The 23,661-nt window shown below is 39.8% G+C and overlaps 1 protein-coding gene across 1 annotated transcript in view; it reads right to left on the bottom strand.

Annotated features, from left to right (window-relative positions):
* Window positions 1-23,661, bottom strand: part of tepsin (TEPSIN adaptor related protein complex 4 accessory protein) — a 46,502-nt gene that overhangs the window by 7,665 nt on the left and 15,176 nt on the right. Inside the window, exons 4-7 of the mRNA XM_048555555.2 lie at window positions 22,263-22,356; window positions 7,998-8,065; window positions 7,712-7,796; window positions 1,309-1,389 (exon numbers count right to left, since the gene is read on the bottom strand). Of these exons, the coding sequence (XP_048411512.1) occupies window positions 1,309-1,389; window positions 7,712-7,796; window positions 7,998-8,065; window positions 22,263-22,356 (328 nt within the window). The remainder of the gene's footprint in view (window positions 1-1,308; window positions 1,390-7,711; window positions 7,797-7,997; window positions 8,066-22,262; window positions 22,357-23,661) is intronic.

Raw genomic sequence — 23,661 nt, 5'->3', positions numbered from 1 at the left:
TGATTTCCCAGAGGGAAATATAGGAGAGATGAGAAAAAGATGGCAGTTTCCTTCCCTATAGACGTTGGTCAACCAGATAGGTTTTTCCCCCACAATCATGGTCATCCTTGGACTCCAATTTTTTTTTATTGAAGTAAAATTCCACCAACTGCTGTGATTCCCCAACATTACCACTACAGTTCGGAGATTTATATACAACCCCAAGTGATGCTTTCTGCCCCTTAGTGTGTCTAAGTATTACCATTACAGATTCTACAATACTAGAGCTAATAACCTTCCTTATTCACATTAATTATTTCTTTAACCAGAAATGCTACCATACCGTATTTTTGCTTTATGTTTGTCCTTCCTAAAAACTGAGTAAAACTGGAAATTCATTTTCCATCCCTAGTCACCACATCTCCACAATCCTAAATACATCATACCCACTTAGACCTGTTTGCAAGGATAATTCATGCAGTTTATTGCTAATTGTCTATGTATTAAGACACAAAGGTCTTCAGGTCTTTTTAACATTCTAAGTCCTGTTCATATTACTTTGCACTGTGTTCTTGTTTGATTCTTGCCCTTTAATTTTCTATCATCACTTTTATTATTTCCCATTCTGTCTTTTATTTTTGTGCTTGTTTCCCTCTCCTCTCTCCCTGTATAGATTCCCATCCTCCTGCCATTTTAGTTTAAACCCTTCCAAACACAGTAACAAATATTCGCTCAGGGACATCCGATCCAACCTATGCAGCTTGTCCTGGTACACCAGAACCAGTCCCAATGTCCTAGGAATTGAAACCCTCTCCCTCCCTTGTACCATCTCTCCAGCCACATATCCATTCGACTCACTAATGACCACAAGGTATATGTTGAGACAAATTCAAATGTTGATAACTTCAGTTAACTTGGAAAATCACTTTTTTACCATACTCCAAACTGTATTCTACTAGTATTGCCATCTCTATTTATGTAAATATAGTTACGTGAAACAATTCTTTGGTGTGTCACCAATTTGCGCATTGGGAACCATTTATTTCTGTCATATTGCCCATTCCTGGGGCCAGCGCATCAGAGACATTATTTCACCAATTAGTGTACCTCTGAGGCACTGTTAAGATTAGTGCTGAGAAATATGATATTTCTAATTTTGGCCTCACTCCAATTATCATCAAGTGACATTTGGAAAAATCATGAAATACAGCTTCTGCCAGGATTTCCTAACTGAGACAGAAGAATGTACAATTCATGATCAAATTGCCGACAGCATTCTTTTAGATAAGGCTGAAGAACTGTGCCGTGGAAATCTGTTTCTGCACTTACCTGAAGGAATTTTCCCTGCCGTGTTCCCAAAGCCCTGCATTGCAGAGCCAGATGAAGGACATGAGCCCATTCCTGTGGAACCTAAACATCAAAAATTAACTTCCCAATTAATTCCACTAATCTGTGCATTGCACCGTACTTGTAAAAGTATACTCAGAATACTGAATTAGCATTTGATCTTAAACTATCTTAAACTTTAGATCAGTTCTTACACAATAAGGAATTTTAGTTGAAATGCCTTCATAGTAAGCAAAACATTTGCTTGACCCAATCATTGTTATGAATCAAGTATGACTTGAAATTAGGAAGTTAAAGGATCTATGGAAAATTGTTTTGTTTAAGAAAGCAAAGTTTAGGCAAATTTCAGTTTCCAACTTAAATCATTAGATGCCAAAATCCTCTACAATACCAACCTTTGAGAAAGAACTCACTGAGCAATTAAGAAATAGGAAAGACAAATAGAATCATAAATGTGCATTCATAATTGTATTTTACAAATTAAATGTCAAAGAAATGTAAAATTAATCACAGGCTGATTTTGGATTTGCCTATTAAACATGAAAATGTGCCATTTCCCAGCATCTTGCTTATTATTGAGAAAGATGAATAATCAAATAGCAAAATTCAATTTTTGTAAGGTTTAAAATAACAAATAAAGGTGATGATATAAATCAAGCAGCAACACTCAGAAGACATCAGAATTGGCTTAAAGTTTGCAAAGTTAACAAGGCAGAGAGACACAAGGTCCCAAGGAAAGAGAAAACAAGACAAAGTAGGAAATATTATAGTGTGTAGATTTCTGCATTGTAAGAATGAAGGGAAGTAGGAAGGCCACACTGGTTATGCTTTTAAAATAGGCACAAGTCTGCAATAAAGATAATTAAGTTTCATGTTAACTGAAAAGCAAAATATTGTGAATCCTAGAAGTCAGATATAACAACAGAACATGCACTGTACTTTCATTCACAAACTCTGGTGGGTCCACTTAGCATTTCCAGCTTTTGTTTTAGTTAACTCTCCTTACCCCAAGCAAACCTCATCTGTAACAACCGCAGATGCTGTAAATCAGGAACAAAAACAGAAGTTGCTGGAAAAACTCAGCAGGTCTGGCAGCATCTATGAAGAAAAATCAGAGTTAATGTTTCAAGTCCAGTAGCTCTTCTTCAGAACTGTGTCGGGGAAGACACCAGACCCAAAACATTAACTAATTTCATCACACATGCTGAGCTTTTCCAGCAACTTCTGTTCTTCTTTCTCATCTGTAACAATATTAGTTATTCCCCAAAATTGGAATCTTAGCTAATTTCAAAGTGAGACAATTCTTTACAAATCTTATAAACTTTAATTATCTCATTTAAAAATAAACAAGGAGGCAAGAGTTCATCGCCTACCGGTAGTGTTTCTACCTCTAAGCCACTAAGTCCAGGTTCAAGTCCCACCTATCCCACATATGTATCACAGCATGTCCAGTCAGGTTGATTGAAATAACAGGGGAGGCAATAGCATAATGGTATTATCGCTGGACTGTTAATCCAGAGACTCAGGTAATGTTCTGGGGACCTGGTTTCAAATTTGAACACTGTAAATGGTAGAATTTGAATTCAATAAATGTCTGGAATTAACAGTTTAATGATGACCATAAATCTACTACTGATTGTCAGAAAAACCCATCTGGTTCACTAATGTCCTTTAGGGAAGGAAACTGCTATCCTTACCTGGTCTGGCCTACATGCAACTCCAAACCCACAGCAATGTGGTTGACTCTTAACTGCCCTCTGGGCAATTAGGAATGGGTAATGAATGCAGGCCAAGCCAATGACACCTTCGTCTTGTGAATAATTTTTTTTTTAAATCTGCAGTATTTAAGGATCTTGTGGCTTATGTTCCCTCTGGTTTGATTTCTGCAGCTACTGTGCAGACCTTCAGATGCTGTGTGTGGCAATGACTTTTGTAAGCAGAAGTCAATGGGTCTGCATGCTGACTTGGTGTGTGCAGACCTTTGAACAGCCTTTATAGAGAATATGGCAGTGACACCGTGATGGTGTCTTTACCTTTGGGTCAGAAGGTCTGGGTTCAAATCCAACCTACTCCAGAGCTGTAAGGGGATTGAAACTTTCTATATAACCAAGGAAGGGCTTTTGTGTTCCTGTGACAGTGTCCATACCAGAAAACCTAGGTTCAATTCCCAACTGCTCCAGAGGAGTGTCATAAAATGTCCCAACAAGTTAATTAAAAGAACTACACAAGCAGGGACAATGTATACCAGAACATATAGGAGCAAAAACAGGTCATTCAACCCACTGAGTCTGCTGGGCTGATATGTTTCTCACCCCTCTTTCTTTCTCCCTGTCGCCTTTAATCCCCTTTAGATTATTAAAAACATTGAACAATTTAAGTTTAAGCAGCACTTTACATTTCAACATTCAGTTTAAATTAGAGTGAACGGATGCATGAGAATAGGCCTATATTTAGAAACTCATCAGCTTCTGATCTGAACAGATTTGAGACCCTCCCTTCTAACGTCATGCCAGTTTTGCGCTATATAAAAATCAAAGTTTAAGCAGTTGCCATAATTTCCACTGTTTAAGATAAAATACAACAACTGTAGATTTCTTGTGGTCTTGCTTATCCTAACTATTTTGAGCCTTTTTCAGCTCCATTCTTTCAGTCTGAAATGTTGCAGAAAAGGGAAGCGAATTTCATAATATACAGTTCGTTACAGCTCTTAGCAGAAATTGACCAAGCTGGAACAATCTAATGGGAAGAAAGATCCTGAGAGAGTAAGTCCAGCAATCTTGCACCCACAGGTCACTGAATGCATTTCTGAACTTCTATCTCTCAGGTACAGTGTTTATGAAACACATGAACCAGAAGCTTAATGAGCTATTACAGTTGAAAAGCCCAACGTCTAAAAAACCATTTAAAAAATCTGCAGATCATCTGAAACATTGTCCATTTAATTTCTTTGAATATATTTCATAATTCAGAAAAAAAGGCAATATTTGGATACAATTTCCTAGCCATTAGATATTGCACCGTATTTTTTTAAAATATGTTTTTAACATGTAAAATGAAACCAAAACAGAGGCTGTGCCGTATCATGCAAAAATGTTGAAATTCACACAAACAAATGCCAATTTTGAATTCAATGCCTTGTCTTGGGCTATTTAGTGAATCTAAATGCATTAAAACCCTAAAGCCACAGCACCTGACATTGAATAAATTAATTTAATGAACTAAGCTAATATCTCCATGAAAAAATAAAGCAAATCACTGGAGAAAACAAATTGATTTCTATTTTTAAGATTAAGAAAAAAAACAAAGTTCATTTATTTTCAACACCCTAGTTTTTAGCATGTGCAACCTAGTTATCATGGTGACATTAATCTGTGTATAGAGTAGACAAATAAATTAAACAAGTTTCTGGAATGTTCCAGGGCTGGTCTTCTACAGTGACATGTTGAAGTGATAAGTAGCAAGCATGCTATTTTGGATCCAGTATTATATAATAAAAATATGCCAATTCATAATTAATAAGTAAATAAATAATCTGGTTACAAAATAATCTTTACAGATGAGCGACCACAATAGGAGATAATTTTACCTAATGTTTGAAAGTGAGGTACTTCAATCTGAAGCAAGAGTGTTAAATTTAAATGAGGGAAGTTATGAAGGCATGCATACACAGAGAAGCCTTTCAGATAACTATCCTGTGGCTTGCAGCAACCAAACATTCCTTTAAAATGCAAAAACTCAAAAGTTTTGTCAACTGTGATTCACAACTACGTTATAAGATTAAAAGAAAAGGCTTATAAAGTGGCCGGAAATAGTAACGAATCTAAGGGTTGAAAAATCTTTTAAAATGCAGCAAAGGAGGATTAAGAAAATGCTAAAGAAAGGAAGAACAGAATACGAATGCCAACTGGCAAAAAAATATATAAGATTGGCATGTTAAAGTTTCTACATGTACATAAAAAAGCAATGTTTGCCTAAGATGAATGCAGGTCCATTAAAGCAGAATTGAGAGAGTTTATAAAGGGAATAAAGAAATGGCAAATAAGCTAAATCATTATTTTGTATCAATTTTCACTGAAGAAGATACAAGAAATCTCCCAGAATTAGAGATCCAAGTGACTAGTGAGATTGAGAAGTTAAAAGAAATACTTATTAGTAATAAGGTTGCACTTGAGAAATTAATGGGGCTGAAAGTTGATAAGTCTCCTGGACTTAATAATTTATAAAATCATTAAATCCCTACAACACGGAAGCAGGCTTTTCAGCCCACTGAGTCCATATCAACCCTTCAGACAGCATTCCTCTACACGCACCCTCCCCCCCTTCCCGATAAACCTGTATTTCCCACGGCCAATCTACCTAGTCTGCACATCTTTGGACTGTGGGAGAAAACTGCAACACCTGGAGGAAACCCACTCAGACACAGAATATGTGCAAGCTCCACACAGACAGTTAAGTGAGGGTTGAATCGAACCCAACTCCTTGGCGTTGTGAGACAGCAATGCTAACCACTGTCACCACGCCACCCTTTTATTCCTACATGTGAGAAGTTTCATCATCCCAGAGTAGTTTACATCCCAGAGTATTGAAGGAGATGGCTATAGAAATAGTTGATGCGTTGGTAATCATCTTCCAAAATTCCATAAGTTTTGGGATGATTCCTGTAGATCGGATGTTTGCAAATATCACACCATTACTTACAAAAGGAGCAAGGGAAGAACAGGTAAAAACAGACCAGTCAGCTTTTCATAAGTGGTAGGAAGGGTGACAGAAGCCATTATAAATGATACGGTATATGCACATTTGGAAAAAAGTGATCTAATCAGGCACAGCCAGCCTGTATTTGTGAATGGAAAATAGTGTTAGACAGAATTGTTGGGTTTTTTTTGAGGTTATTACTGACAAAATTGATAAAGTGGAGTCGATAATGTGTAATGTTTGGATTTTCAAGAAAAATCAAAGCACTTGGTTTAGAAGGCATGGATTAAAGGATTAGAATCAGCAAACAGAGATAGGGATAAATGAGTCATTGTCATGTTGACAGATTGTGACTAGTGGTGTGCTTCCAGGATCAGTGCTTGGGTCCCAGTTGTTCACAAAATTTATGAACGATTTAGACGCTAGGACCAAATGTTATATTTCCAAATTTGTACATGATAAATCAAAGTAGGGTGTGACATGAGGAGGATGTAAAATGTGTTCAGGACGATCTGGACAGGCTTAGTGATAGCACAAGAATATGGCAAGTGGAATATAATGTGGAAAAATGTGAAGTTATCCACTTTGGTAGGAGAAACAGATGTGCAAAGTACTTCTTACATGATTGAAGTTTGGATATACGAAGAAACCTGGGTCTCCTCGTGATTAAGTCACTGACAGCTAACATGCAGGTGCAGCAACTGTGAGGAAGGCTAATGGAACGTTAGCCTTTACTGCAAAAGGATTGAGCACGGACATGCACGCGAACCTGTTTAGGAACACTTGGAGTACTGTAAACAGTTTTTGTCTCTTTACCTCAGGAAAGACATTGTAATCATAGTGGGAGGGCAATAAAGCTTTGTCAGACTTGTTCCCTGATGATGAAACTGTCCTAAGGAGAGAGATTGGGCAAACTGGGCCTGTACTCTCTGGGGTTTTGAACATGAGAGGTAATCTCAATAAAACATACAAAAATAACTGGGCAGGTGCAGATAGGATGTTCCCCCGATTGGGGAGCCTAGAATCAGAGCCACAAAAAGAGGGGGTCAGCCAGGAGGTTGGTTGGGGGGGGGGGGGGGGGGGCTCTATTTAAAACCAAAGAAGGAAGTATTTTAGTTTACTCAACAAGTGGTGAATCCTTGGAATTCTCTACTCCAGACGGCTGTGGAAGTCAGAGTATATTTAAAGTAGAGGTTGATTACATCAATAATAATCAAAAAGTTAAGCGTTGTGAGGATAGCATGGGCAAAGACATTGAAGATTTCCAGTGATCACATTACATGGCATAGCAAGCTTGATTGATTGAGTTGCCTATGGTCTATGCTCCTATTACATACCATATATGACTCATAAGACACTTTGCTTTAAAAATAACCAGCTCCCTGTGATGGTGCTGCAAAGTGGACTCACACAGTATTTGAAACATTCACTCAGCTTTTCTTCCACTAATGCTGCCACATCTGCTGAGTTTCTCCTGCACTTTGTCTTTATTTCAGACCTCCACCCTCACAAATCCCCTCAAAGTATTTTGCTTTTGTACAGACTGTGGACGTAACTACCCATAATATTCACAATTAGTTGACTGGAGATTTTAATATAGTAACATTTCAATGCAAGAACATATACGATGAATATTAAAATTATTTAAGGCACTGTATATCTGACCAAATTTATGAACAACAAGATTTACCTGTTTGCAGATAAGATCTGGAAGAGGATAAATTACACGAGGCTTGATATGGCAAAACATCAGAGAACAACAAATTTGCTAAATCCTGCCAAGGGAGAAGTAGACATTAGTCATTGGTCTGAGGGACTCCATGACCTATTTTCTGAGCATCTCTCAAAACATGCACGTAAATTAATTAGCATGCAAAGAACTAATATTCTCCAAGTACTGAACAACAGTCTTTTGAAAACAGTTAAAGTGACTGGTAAGCTATTTTGATTGAACCTAGACTTAAGAATGTAAATACCTCTGCAGTTGTTCGGACCCTCTGATATAGGGCATTTCCATGAAGCACATCTGGAGGCCCACTAAAAACTAGCAAGAAAAAAATGCATTAAATCATCAAAAGCCACACAACACAAAACTATAAACATTTTATAACAATCTTCTTTTCCGTTTCAAGTCATATAACAATTTAAAAATTAAGCATGCAAATTATCCTAGATAGATATTTAGATATTTAATAAAGGGCTAATTTAAACCATGAAAATACCTACAAAGAAACACTGCCAGGTAAGGAAAAGAGATTTGTGGTGCATGAAATAAATTTGAGCATCAACATTCTGGAATATTCACTGAAAATAATGAAAGAGCCTACTTCGACATTCTCTTTTTTGGTGATATCTGACTCTGAAGGTCGATCCTCAAATATTCTTCAACAGCCAGAATGGAGTACAAAAATGACTATAAACCAACATAATGGACAGAATACAATACAAGAGATGGGGGTTCTGCCCATCAGTTGGGCAATTACCTTCAGAAGAGCCAACTCTGTTACGAGGTAATTACAAATCTACCCAGTCAATGTTTGGTCTCCCACGCAATTAAGTCCTGAACAATGCAGACATCCCATCCTTTATTGCTATGTGCCAATGATAGGCCAGCAGCTCTCCAGTATCAGCAATGCCAACATGAGTGGTGGCCAATACTGGCAAAACACCTAGGCCTGCAGGAGGCATTGACCGTGGATTTCTAGATGAAGTTAAGTGCAGTTGGATTGGGGGTTCCAGGGTTGGGGGGGGGGGGGGCTTGGTTTGGAACTGGGCTGCTCAATTGGATATGGACTGGCTGAGAATGAAGAACCGCACTCCCCACATCATTAGATCAAGGGTGGACCCATCAGGATTTACTAGGCTGTCTTCCCACATGGTGTGTCCAACACTGTTTAACAAGTTCTTTAAGTAGCCACCTAATGGCCTCACTTGGTCTCTAGGTGGGACTACCCTTCCTGCTCTCAGCTCAATCAGATTGAGGCAAAAAGGTGACTGGGTCCTCACATCTGATCAAATGGTCACTCCTAAACTTGCCACTGGAGGTGGATATAAATTCTATGTCGCAGTAATGAATTTCTAACAGCCAGGGCCTTTTCTCTATTTTTGTTCAGCCATCAATAATTTTAGCTTTAGCTAATATCACCTGATTAAGTAATAATACTTCACACTTTATTTAATCCTTAGTTCAAATTCATTATGGCACTGCAATTACACTATTCTTTCCTTTTTCTCCTCTTCAGAATGGATCAGATCTTCATAGGTCTCTTTCACTGACTTCAGCTTCCGTTCAAAAAACGTTTGGCTGATCTATTTCTTTCTCCAACATCTTCTGACAATGAGGATTAAAATTTCCTTTTCTAGGCTGTACTTTCTAATTGATCGTCGCGACTTACCTTTTTTAAAATCGTTCCACATTTTCATCTTAACCACTTGATGCTGTCTTTGTTTTTTGACAGTCATGGCCTTACTTGATACAACATCATTGTTTGCTCCAAGCCTTTACACAATTTCAACTGTCATCATAATATGTCTTCAAATGACTTTTGAATCTGTATTTTTCCAAGACATTTTGGCCTATTTGTTTAATCCGGTAATATAACAAAACTCCTTTGTATCACAGTCAACAGTCATAACTGATGTAATTATGATCTCATCTACAAACCATTGTGATTCAAAAATCTAATTTACCTAAACTGTCAAGTGGAGATAACCATTTCTTAGACTGCAATTTGTGTTCCACTACAAAATATTCAGATTAACTCTATAGGAGGAGAGTCAAAAGTTTCAGAGATTTTCCAGAAGACAGAAGATAAGCCTATACCTAAATGTAAAATTTGTATTTTTAGCAATGCTTCAAGAAAACTTTAGTTCATTTCTACAGAATGTCTTCATACACTGAATTCAGTTACATTCCGAAACTTAGAAATATTGCATTTTTAAAGAACTTACAATTTCTGTTAAAAATCCCTTCCTTGACACACCTTACTTCTTCCTCTTCATATCATCAGGAATCATTTTTAATGGTCAACTGATAGTTGGTGAAGGTTAGATTGAGATATTCTGCCCATCAGCAGGAATTTTTAAAAAATTATTCAGAGGAATATGGACATCACTAAGCTTGGAGAATGTTTATTGCCAATCCCCAAATGCTCGAGACAGTAGCGTTGAGCCACCTTATTGTACTGCTGCAGTACATTATTGTGCTATTAGGAAGGGAGCTCCAGGATTTTGACTCAGTGGCACTGAAAGAAAAGCAAAATATTTCCAAAACAGCCCTGAGTGTGGCTTTCAAGGGCCTTGTAGTTGGTGCATCTACTGTTCTGTCCTCCTAGACAATAAAAGGTGACAGATTTGGAAGATGCTGTTGAAGATAGCTTGGTGAGTTGCTGCACTGCATTTTGCAGATGATATACACTACTACCACTATCAGTGGCAGAGGGTGTGAATGTTTAAGGTGGTGGATAGGATGTCAATCAAGGGGATGCTTCTCTTGAATAATGTTGCACTTAAAGTGTTGCTGAAATTGGACTTATCTAGGAGGGTATGCTATCAGACTGATTATTTAAGTCTTGCAGATAGTAAACAGGCTTTGAGGAGTTAGGTGGTGAGTTACTCACCAAAAAATTCCCAGCCTCTGACTTTTTCTTGCAGCCACTCTATTTGTATGGCTGGACCAGTTTGGTTTCTGATTTAACTCTCTTGTGTTGGAAACTGTAATTATCCATGATTTACATGGTGAAAATATTAGTTTTCACTAAGTGTCCCAAGTCTGGATGTTATCCAGGTACTGCTGCTTACAGACACCACTGTTTCTATAGCGGATGAATGGCTACAGATGACAAACTTTGCTGCATTAATTTCTCCAAATACTGTCCTACTGTCCTAGGGCAGAGATAATAGTTATCATTGGTAGTCTAGCTTCCTTTGTATGACTCCAGTTTTACTAGGGCTCCTTGCTGTCACATTCAGTCACCTTCTGACTTGATGTCAAGAACACTCAAGTCTCATCTCAACTTTTGATTTCAGCTGTCCTTGTCTATGCTTGGACCAAAACTGTAATGACGTCAAGAGCTGCGCAGCCTTGATAGAACCCAAACTGAGCATCACTAAACAAGTTATTGCTGAGTAAGTGCCACTTGATAGCATTGTCAATAACACCTTCCATCAGTGATAATGGGATAATCCCACTTCCCACACAGGATATATATATAATGGGATAATCCCACAGTGATAATCCCACTTCCTACAGACAAATGGGTACTCGCATGGGCCCAAGTTATGCCTGCCTCTTTGTAGGTTACGTGGAACAGTTCCACTTCCGCACCTACACAGGCCCCAAACCCCATCTCTTCCTCAGTTACATTGATGACTGTATCGGCGCCGCCTCTTGCTCCCCAGAGGAGCTCGAACAGTTCATCCACTTCACCAACACCCTACACCCCAACCTCAAGTTCACCTGAGCCATCTCCAACGCATCCTTCACGTTTCTGGATCTCTCAGTCTCCATCTCAGGTAACCATCTAGAAACTGATGTCCATTTCAAGCCCACTGACTCACACAGCTACCTAGAATACACCTCCTCCCAACCACCCTCCTGCAAAATTCCATACCCTATTCCCAATTCCTCTGCCTCCGCCGCATCTGCTCCCAAAATGAGGCATTCCACTCCCGCACATACCAGATGTCCACGTTCTTCAAGGACCGCAACTTTCCCCCCGCAGTGGTCGAGAACGCCCTTGACCGCGTCTCCCGCATTTCCCGCAACACATCCCTCACACCCCGCCCCCAGAGGATCCCCCTCGTTCTCACATACCACCCCACCAACCTCCGGATACAACACATCATCCTCTGACACTTTCGCCATCTACAATCCGACCCCACCACCCAAGCTATTTTTCCATCCCCACCCTTGTCTGCCTTCCGGAGACCACTCTCTCCACGACTCCCTTGTCCGCTCCATACTCCCCTCCAACCCCACCACACCCGGCACCTTCTCCTGCAACCGCAGGAAGTGCTACACTTGCCCCAACACCATCTCTCTCACCCCTATCCCAGGCCCCAAGATGACCTTCCATATTAAGCAGATGTTCACCTGCACATCTGCCAATGTGGTATATTGTATCCATTGTACCCGGTGTGGCTTCCTCTACATTGGGGAAACCAAGCGGAGGCTTGGGGACCGCTTTGCAGAACACCTTCGCTCAGTTCGCAACAAACAACTGCACCTCCCAGTTGCGAACCATTTTAAATCCCCCTCCCATTCCTCAGATGACATGTCCATCACGGGCCTCCTGCAGTGCCACAATTATGCCACCCAAAAGATTGCAAGAACAGCAACTCATATTCCGCTTGGGAACCCTGCAGCCTAATGGTATCAATGTGGACTTCACAAGCTTCAAAATCTCCCCTTCCCCCACTGCATCCCAAAACCAGCCCAGTTCTTTCCCCCCCCCGCCACTGCATCCCAAAACCAGCCCAGCCTGTCTCCGCCCCCCTAACCTGTTCTTCCACTCACCCATCCCTTCCTCCCACCTCAAGCCACACCTCCATTTCCTACCTACCACCTCATCCCGCCTCCTTGACCTGTCCGTCTTCCCTGGACTGACCTATCCCCTCCATACCTCCTCACCACCTATCTTTTCTCTCCATCTTCGGTCCGCCTCCCCCTCTCTCTCTATTTATTCCAGTTCCCTCTCCCCATCCCCCTCTCTGATGAAGGGTCTAGGCCCGAAACGTCAGCTTTTGTGCTCCTGAGATGCTGCTTGGCCTGCTGTGTTCATCCAGCCTCACACTTTGTTATCTACACCTTCCATCACTTTGTTGATGATTGTGAGCAGATTAATGCGGTGCTAATCAACCAAGTTGGACTTCTTCTGCTTTTTGTAGCTAGGATAGAGCTGAGCAGTGTGCCACACGAATGAGTAAATGCTGGCATTGTAACTGAAATTGAACAGCATGGATCAGTTAGCTTCAGAACATCAGTCTTCAATAGAATTCCTGGAATGTTGTCATAGACTGTTGTCATAGATTGTGTATCCAAACAAATTGGTTGAAGAGTTTATCTATGATGTTGGAGTCCTGAGGGATTGTGCGGTATCATGACTACTTACCTCCCTATTTTTGTCTCAGTCACAAACTTAGTAATAGTACAGTCACAATGTCACCAAGTCATTAATATGTTGTAAATAACTACTGCCCCAGCACTGATCCTTGCGGTACTATACTAAGTTACAACGCCTTCCTGAAGATGTCTCCTTTATCCCACCTCCCTGTCTTCTATTAATTGTCCAAATCTCCAAAGCTAATATACTACTCCCAACACAAAGAATTCTTAACTTATTAAAGAGCCTTATGGACAATATTTTACAGAATGCTTTTTGGATTGGCAAATGTATCATTTCTATACATTTGTCTTTTTCAATCCAGCTTGCTAACTCCTTGAGGAATTCTAATAAATGCATCAGGTGTGATTTCCCATTTATCAAACCATGTTGGCTTCTTGATTACCTTATGTATTTCTAAATGGTCGACTATTGCACCCTTTATAATAGATTCTATCATTTTCCCAGTGATCAATATTAAGATAGTTAATAGCATGTCAACAGTTAACAGATTTTTTTTTTAAACCTCCCCTCCTTTTCAAGTGAAGGTACTATATTAATAGCTTTCCAATCCACTGGGGCATTCCTGGATTTAAAGATTCGAGGAAGATTAATACCAGTGCATTCACTATCTCTGTTGCTCCTTTCTTTAAAATGCAAAGGTGAAACTTGTCAGGTTAAGGGTACTTGATGGTCATTATCTCCATTAGTTTCCCTAGTACATTTTCTCTAGTGATAGTTATTGTGATTATTTCCATTCCACCAACCTAACCACTTTATCCCTTAACCATCTAGTATTTTTGAAATGCTCTTAAGTATCCGCTGAAAACTGATGCAATGTAATTATTCAATTCCTCTGCCATCTCCTGGTTCCTAACTATTATTTTCCCAGCCCTGTTCTTTAAGAGGACTACATTCACGTTGGTCTCTCTCTTCTTTTGTGTACATTCAGAGAAGCTCTTACTGTCTGTTTCATATACTTGCTGATTCATTCTCTCCTCTTTTCGGTCATTTTTGTTGATTTTTAATTTTCCCAATACTCTCGTATACTAGTAATATTTGCCACATTGTTTTGTTTCTTTTCTTTCAGCTCCGTGTTTAACCATGGTCGATTCATCATCTTGCTAGAACCAATCTTCATCACCGGGGTATATCACTGCAAGTCATGAACTATTTTCTTAAATGTCTGCCATTGCTCATTAACTCTCTTTTCTACTACTCTGTTCTCAGTCTACTCAGCAACTCTGCCCTCATCTTTATTAAATTAGCCATATTTATGTTTAGTGCAATTGTTTCTAAACCAAGTAATCTCACAGATCTTGCTTTTCTCAGACACAAGATGCATTTTACATAAAATAACTTGCATTTATATTGCACCTTTAACATAATAAAACATTCAAGGTTTTTCTCTGGAGCATTTCAAACAAATACTGACAGCGGCACATGGAAGAGATATTTAGGCAGGTGATCAAATATTTGTTCAAAGAGTTAGGTTTTAGCATGAGGAGTTCAGAGAAAGTTTCAACTCATTTGGGAAAGTGTGCTGATACTTGTATCCCAATAATGGTTTAATGAAAATAAACAAAGTCCTCTATGTACCTGTCTGATGGAATCAGCTTGACAGAAAATACAACGCTTAATAAGAACTCCTATTTCCTACTAAAAAATACTAACCACAGGAAAATGTTAACGAACTATCAGCATACGGCTCTATTTTAAGCTCCTTTTAAAATCCTGATGCACAAACAGACACACATCAAAACACTGACGTTATATGTTGGGGAATAAAACACTGAGAAAACGTAGTTCAACAACACCAGTCCACAGGATTCAATGAAAAGCTCCTTTTGCTTCCCAAGATTCTGTTCTCCAGATTCATTCACATCTTCTCAGGATACGAAGAGAAATTAGTATTCTAATTACCAAGTCAATGGTTGAAGTCAACGGTTTATAGCAACTGGTAGGAGAAAATAACTAGGATTCTTCAGTTATTTTTACTGTAAAAATGTAGAGACAGCCTGTAAGCTGGACAAGGTTTCAATCTCTCTCATTCACACACATTAGGTTTGTAGCTCTCCAGGAACCAGAGAGTTGTCGGCAGGCTGATGACCTCTGGTATCCACAACTGGTCAGACCAAACAGCAATCTCTTGCTAGTCAGATCTCATTGTGTACATGCACTACAATGAGGCTCTGTAATTTGATTTCAAAAGTGCAGCAATTCCTTCCACAATCCTCGGTTTAAAATAGTTTCTTTTTCATTTTAGTCCACAATTAAGAAAGAAAATTTTTACTAGTGTAATATTTAAAGCAGGAAATTCTAGAATTTTGGCACTGACAATTAAAGGTAGTGAAATAACTCCATGAAGGCTGGTATCCCATCACCATGTCAGCCTTCATTCACATATACGTAGTACAAGGCACTGAGCAAGCTAGCGCAGAGCCAACTCCCAGAGTGAACAGAACCTCTACCAATCTTAGATATATCTGTCAGCTTGGGCTCCCTGGTTGGACCAGGTTAACAGCCCCAATCTTGGAACACATATTCTACAAGATCCACCAGGATGACTTTACTCTAAGCACTACATCCCCCTCCCCTCTAAAACCTGGGAGCCATTCCTTTTCCTGTAGTTTCTCCTGGGGCATTTTCACAGCAGATCCGGTTCCTCTGATTCTGCCTTGGATGTTGGCGGCATGTGTCAGATCACAGTCCACCTCTTGTAGCCAGAACGTCCAGGAAGAAGTTCTTCTTCAGGTGGTAATGACTTCAAGGCTGCGACATTAGCTGTGTCAATCTTGTCCTCAGAGGTTTCTTCGATGTTTGGTGGAAGGGGAGAAACCATGGGTTCTGACAACCTCACTGGATGTCCTGAGGAGCTGGATATGTTTTGTTCCTGCCCCAGTTGAGAAGTTACAGATTTCATACGGTTCATGTGCTTGTTGAGGACCACCTCTCCTACCAGAACTTGGTATGTCATGGGGCCTGACCTCACATCAACCCTGCCTCTTATCCATGTAGGGCCATTCCTGTGGTTTCAAGACCAAACTTTGACGCCTGAAGTAGACTGCCTCTCTTGATTAGAGGAGTCATGTGTCTGGCACTGGCATTCCTGATGCCATTTCACACACCACCCCAGGTCAGGGAAGATCAGGTTTAACCTGGTGCAGGGTCTTCTCCCCATTAGCAACTCTGCTGGAGCTGTCCACATAGTTGTAGACATGTGTGGGATGGTCCTATAATCAAACAGGAACATGACAGTTTGGTATCTACTGAATCTGTAGGCTGTTTCTTTAAGCCTGGCCTCAAAGCCTGGATTGTGCTTTCTGCCAGACCATTAGATGATGGACGGTATTGAGTTTTCCTTACATGCTGAATGCCATTAGACTTCAGAAAATATTCAAATTACCTACTGGTAAATGATGGCCGTTGTTTGTGACCAACACCTCCAACATTTCTGGGGGGCCATGTATTGCAAAAATGCTCACAACTTTACGATCTTTATCCCGTGTTTGATGTATGAACTCTATCTACGTCCAACCATTTTGAATGGTTGTCCACAATGTCCAAAAACATAGAGCTCATGAAGCGACCTGCATAGTCAATGTGTAACTAAGTTCAGGGTTTATGTGGCTACCCCACAAATGTGGGAGAGCTACTGGTGTTAATTTTGTCTGTCTCGGCACTCTGGGCACTGCCCCACAAATGCAACCACACCTGCATTCAATGCTGACCAGGAGATGTAACTTCTGGCCAACATCTTCATACTAGAAACCCCTGAATGATCCTGCTGGAGTACTGCCAATATCTGCTGGCGACTTTTGTTCAGGATAATCACTCTTGCTTCCATTATACGATGCTGTCTTCTACAGGGATCTGGTCTTACCGGGTCCAGAAACGCTTCAATTCTGGTTGTGATGGCCCTTTGGTTTCCCTTATCACCACGAGCTGTTTTAAATTTGCCAGGGCTGGATCTTTTTGTGTACACAGTCATAAGTATCAGCTGTCAGCAGTAAGGGCATCTAGAAAATTTAAAACTATAACAAACTCCTCTCATGGCAGTACCACCGGTGGTGTATCCAAATTGTAATTTATGTACTCAGAATAAGAGCCCACCGATGAATTCAACCTGAAGCAGTGGGTGGCACAGCCCTGTCCTCTTTATGTTGCCATTGCAGGGGTTTGTGGTCTGTTACTCCTATAAATTTATGTCCATAAAAGGTCCTGGTGGAACTTTTTCACACCAAAGATGACAGCCAATCCTTCCTTCCTTCGCTATCTGGGTGTATCTTCATTTGGTATCAGCCAAAGTCCGTGAAGAATATACTATCAGGCATTCCTCTCCATTGAGCCATCGATGAGCCAACACTACCAAGAAACTGCAGACAGAAGCATCATATTTCAGCTCATATGTCACATCTCGCTTGGGCTCACAGTATGCAACAGCACAGGTGACGACAGCTACTTCTTCATTTCCCTAAACGCCACATCTTGACAACAAGACCATTTCCAAGCTGACCATTTTACAACAGCAGATGTAAGGGTGCCAGAGTGGAGGCCAAGTTACTTATAAACTTTTAGTAATAATTCACCAGTTTAAGGAAAGGCCTAAGCTCCGGTACAGACATGGGAACCGAGGCACCTTAGATTTCTCTTACTTTATCCTTCAATAGCCCAGTCTTGTTGACTCTGTAGTCCAAGTAGGTCACTTGGGGTGCCTGGGAAGACCGTTTTTCCTCCTGACACATATCCCCACCTAATAGAAAAGTTTCGGCACTATGTCCAAGTTCTCTAAATGCTCTTATTGGTCTTCCCTGTCATTAGATAAATGGTGACCTCGGACAGACCTTGCTCTTCATCAACCACTGAAAAATGGCACAGGCTGATGATACCTCAAAAGGCAGTCTTGCATATTGGTACATTCTCTGATAGACAAGAATTCGTCCTCATCTCACTTCTACAGGATCATGCCTTCACTCTGAGGCCATGTCCTTGTATCCTATTCTCTCTTCCATATAGAAACATGTCCACACCATCCAGGCCTTTCACGCATGGCAGCAGAGTTCTGGATAACCTAAATTTAGGGAGCAGCAATCTGGAAGTGCTGTAGATGTCATCTTAGGGCCCAAGTAGGGCACAAAGATCACAAACAGCCTTGTATAGTCTCAGAAAATGAGCGCTTTAACAGTTTATTTAGTATGGTTCACTTTTAGAGCTAATCCACCCAAACTTCAACTTTTTTTTTACTCACGATCCCTGGAGGCTGAATAAATGACCACACAATTTTAGACCATACAAAATACTTGGCGGCACGGTGGCTCAGCGGTTACCATTGCAGCCTCACAGTGTCAGGGACACAGGTTCAATTCCATCCTCGGGCGACTGTCTGTGTGGACATTCTCCCTGTATCTGCGTGGGGTTCCTCCCACAGTCTAAAGATGTGCAGGTTAGGTGGATTGGCCATGCTAAATTGCCCGTAGTGTTTAGGGATGTGTAGCTTAGGTAGGTTATAAGGCGATGGGTCTGGGTGGGATGCTCCAAGGTTTGGTCTGGACTTGTTGGGCCAAAGGGCCTGTTTCCACACTGTAGGGATTCTTAAAAAAAATAGGAACGGGTAAAGGCTATTCAGCCCCTTGAGCCTGCTCTGCTATTCAACAGGATCACAGCAGATCTGACATTCTTCTCAAGTCCACTTTCCAGCTCTTTTCCCCATAACATTTGATCACCTGATTGGTAAAGAATCTGTTTTACCTGTATTAGTTCCACTGTAAGAGGCCTTTCTTCCAAACATAAAAACAACATTGACCTTTCTTTCAATTTTTACAAACGGAAGCCAAGTGTGACAAAAATACAACAGTATGCAATATCCTGACTACCTCAGATGCAGATTCCTGGCAGCAGAGACAAGTTTGGGTCCTTTTGGTACTTAGCAGCATCAGTGGCACCTGCACTGGCAAGGTCCGGCAAGAGCATTGGTGGAAGCGAGAGGCACCAAAAAGAGGCAACTTTTGTTCCAGCAGCGCAGCAAAGTAGCCAGCAGGCTCATGGCCCATGATGGACCACTTAACAAGAAAGACTGTAAACTTGGCCACTTCCTTTATTTCTTCATTTTTCATCCTCTATATTCTATGTTTTGGTTTATTTTTCTGTATTTTACAATAACGCCAGAGAGTGGCGACCCTATACAACACTTTTCATTTTATTTTGTAACAAGTTACACATGACAATAAATAAATCAAATCAAATACTCCAAGCTCATGATCTCAGCATCGGGAAGACGTTACGCTGAGACCAACTGCTTTCCACACAAGGAGGAGATTTAATTGCAGGCCGTGAGAAATCATCTCCTGGCACATAGTATCCAAGACCTGGAAGAAACTTTTTACAACTGTATTCATTTCAAATAAAGCATTTTTTCCCCTTTCCCTCACTTTACATTCATTGTCACCATGCTATTAATTTCTATGTTGAATCATCTTTAATCACAAATTCCATAATTTCATAACTATTGATATTGTTTTAGTTGCAGGCACCACATCTTTCTCTCAAATTTACCACTCCAAGAAAACTCAGCATGCCAAACAAGAGAAACAACCCAAATTTCATCTATCAATCGGCTTTAGAGCTCATTTCCCCTAAGTCTGACCCAGGTATTTGTTTCTCCCCCGGCCCCCCCAACAAGCCATCCCCCCCCACCCCCACAGCCAACCCCAAATCCATTGCTTGTTCTTTTGCTCTTAGCATAATCTTTTCCTCATTGGATCTGCTCTTTCACTTTCACCTGCCTCATGAACACAAGCATGTTTACTGAGTTTTTATTTGGTTTGACTTGTGCCCATTAAAAAGCAGTTGACTACCAATCAAATATGTCAAAAGGAAAAACAAGGCACATCTACAATGTACAAACAATGGAGGATGTGGAAGAGGTCCTGGTTTGATAAGGTACCCACACCAATAGCTTTGAACAAGTCTAGACTGCACATGACATAATTAGAGCAATAAAAATCAAAACCAATCTGTGCTGACCACAAGCTGTAGCAGCACTACATCCTGTTATGTGTCATTCTGCACTGGCCTTCTGTTTTGCAATACATTCAGTTACAAAGCAACCATATAGCTTTTCCAGGAGAATTACTGGATAATATACAAACCCAGTGTGACACTCATACAAAAATGTCCCAGTTAGTATCCAGGCTACATAATGTTAACCACCCAGGTTCAAACAATGCTGTGCTTCCAATATATGCTGGCAAGGCAAATAAAATTATCTAGGCTTCCCATCCATAATTACCATTCACTGACCCTTTTGGAAAGTGCATGTTCGCAGACAGCAAATGAACTAGAATCACGATGATCATGGGTAAACTAAATATAGTTACTGCTTCATTTGCATTAAAAATGCTGAGTCTCATTTACCTACCTACACAAAAGTGGATTTTCAGCAGTGGCATCAAAGAAAGGGAAATACTGAGCCATGATAAACAGTGACCCGTGATGAGTAATTGTTCGCTAAAGATACCTTCACTTTTTGATATTATTGCTCAGCAGATTCAGATTTCACCTATAATGATAATAAAGTAATAACTAACAAATTATATAATTAGTTTATGATTCATTGACTAATTAACTTTCCTACCAAAAAAGAACTGTTGTTATGAGAACTCCAGGGAATTTTTATAACAAGAAAGAAGTGTCTCATAAAAAAAACCTAATCTGGTATATTTGACAAAAGAGTTGCTTAATGTGTGTGATAAAGTGACAATAGGTTCTGATTGTACAAAATTTGTTTCATTTACCACCTTTTGCTACACAGCTTTTCCTCTTACAACTGATCACCGTGCTATAATATTTGGTCCTGTTTGCCATAGTGATCTGAAGACAATGATCAATGACACTGTGTGACAAGATGAGGCAGTACTGAATGAAAATTCACAAATAGATATACTGAAATTTCACAGCTCGCAAAGTACTTTAATATGATTAACTCCATAATAAAATGTAAATATAATGAATGATCCAGCACTGCGTCATCCCAGAGTACCCTTCAAATTAGATGGCAGTACGTTCCAGTTCCATGATATTCCTTATAAATGATATCAATCACCAGGTTGCTTGAATATTATATGAAAATACTCCAATTCTCAAATAAATTAATCAACTTGAGCTTTCTTAACTCAACACAGGATTCAATCAACCAAGTATGAAAACTATACAACATTAACTGTCCCTCCAAAAATGAAGGATAGTCTAAGAAATTACATGAATGAGAATAAGCAATTTTCTTTGATTAATTGAGAGAAAATAATTCATACTGGTTGTTACTGACCTCCCAAGTGAGAAAGTCACGACAAACTGGCTGCACTGCATTTACTGTGTGGGGAAATGAATCTTTGGTGACAACAATAAAACAGGAAACCCAAATAGTTCGCATTCACTTTTAGAAACTACCGCGCGGAAATTCAGCAGGAAAGTAAAACAGATGGAAGTGGAATGATCACCTATTCTACAATCTTTCTGATATCCCTTTAAAATCCAACAGGTTGAACGGCAACTAGTGAATCTGCTACCACGTGCCTTATGTACTAAAGATAAAGAAATCTCTCTTTTGTTACATACTATATAATGGACATTAGATTATATTGACTCTGTTTACATTTCCTGCTGCCTTGGGAAATCAGACAACATAATCAAAGATAGTAGGAACTGCAGATGCTGAAGAATCAGAGACAACAAGGTGTAGTGCTGGATGAACACAGCAGGCCAAGCATCAGAGGAGCAGGAAGGCTGACATTTCTGGCCTAGACCCTTCTTCAGGAAATCAAACATAATCAAAGATTCCTCCCACCCAGTTATATTCTCCTCCTCCCTCTTCCATTGAGCAAAAGATACAGAAGTTTGACAACACGTACCAACAGATTCAAGAACAGCTTCTTCCCCACTTTCAGACTTATGAATGCACCTCTCATATTCGAGTTGATCTTTCCCTGCACTATCTCTGCATTCTGTTCTATTACCCTGGTGTACTTATGTAATGTATGATTTGGCTGGATAGCTCCCAAAAGAATACTTTTCACTGTATCTCAGCATATGACAATAAAATCAAAATCAAATATCAACTTACCAACTATTATTAACTCCTACCTGTCACCTCTTGAATAAGAGTAGCATTCCTCCGAAGGTCCAAGGTAAATTGAGGTGAGCCATGATTACAGACATGCCGCAAGATCTTGAGAACCTATCAATAAGCACAAAAATAGAGCAGACTGCTTTCTGAACAGAAGCCAGGAAATCTCCAACACAGCACAATAGAACCTTTTGTCTAATTTTCACTTTGCAACTGAAACGACCACAAGCCAGCAAGAAAATAACCTTTATTTTTGTTTGAGATTAACACCCTGTCTGGCTTTTATACAAGCAGCCAAATTATGACACGTGAGTCAGGTAGTGCACTGTACATGAGTCAACACAATGCTAACTTAAAACAATACCTCTACACTTCATAGTACTGTCTTGCAAGAATTTTGCAATCGGTTTACTTATCAGATCCTCGTCAATTGTGTTTATCAGACAAACATGGAAAAAAATTCCAGACAGATTTCTGAAAGTCAAGATTCTTAATTCCTTTGGCTCTCACTGGGAACTGCATACTTCCTTTGCTTCATGACATTACTTTCTAATTTTCAACAGTGTTATTTTATTGGCAATACTTTAAACAAAATAGCACTAAAATTTACACCTTTCATAAATTTTAAACCCAAGGGCTACCAAAAGTGATCTACCAGATTTTCAGGTTGAAGTATCCAATTCAAACAACATTCCAAACATTCAAAAGATGCAGCATACAAATTAAATATTCGTCAATCCATTATCCACTTTATAGAAGGTACACAAAATGTACACACAGTAATTTCTTGTTTCGTTGATCCAAAAACAACAATTTACATTTACAGAGTGCCGTTAACAAAGTAAAATCTTCCAAAGCACTTTACGTTTCTAATTTTATTTTACACCAAACCACAGAAGCATAAATCAACAAAAATAACCAAAGCCATGATCAAAGAGGTATATTTTCAGAACATCATTTAAGTACAGGGAGATGTTAAGAGGCAGACAGGTTAGCAAGAAATTTCAGACTATTTGGGCAAATGCAGACCAGGCCACCAATGATGTAATAATAGAAATCAGGGCTCACGAGAGGTCAGAACTGGAGGAATGCAGATATTCCAGAACAAATGAGTTGAACACACTGTACCAGTTAAAAATAACAGATAAATAAAATCAAGAAAAAGGGATAAGAACTTTGATTACGTTTTAAGTGCCAACAGCTAGTAGGCAGGACAGGAATGTAGCAGGTACAGGCAGTAAATTTGTAAACAACATGAGAAATCAGTGGTATGCAAAACAGTGAGGAGGAATGTCTCAGACTACAGGACAATAAAGACGGATTTGTCAGATGGGCAGAAAAGTAGTAAATGGAATTTAAACTAGGAAAATGCGAAGTGATGCATTTTTGGAGGCTAAGAAAGTAAGGAAATACGCA

This window comes from Stegostoma tigrinum, chromosome 22 (genome assembly GCF_030684315.1).
Source record: "Stegostoma tigrinum isolate sSteTig4 chromosome 22, sSteTig4.hap1, whole genome shotgun sequence".
In the NCBI taxonomy this organism is placed as follows: Eukaryota; Metazoa; Chordata; class Chondrichthyes; order Orectolobiformes; family Stegostomatidae; genus Stegostoma; species Stegostoma tigrinum.
This window is presented reverse-complemented; position numbering and strand designations above follow the sequence as displayed.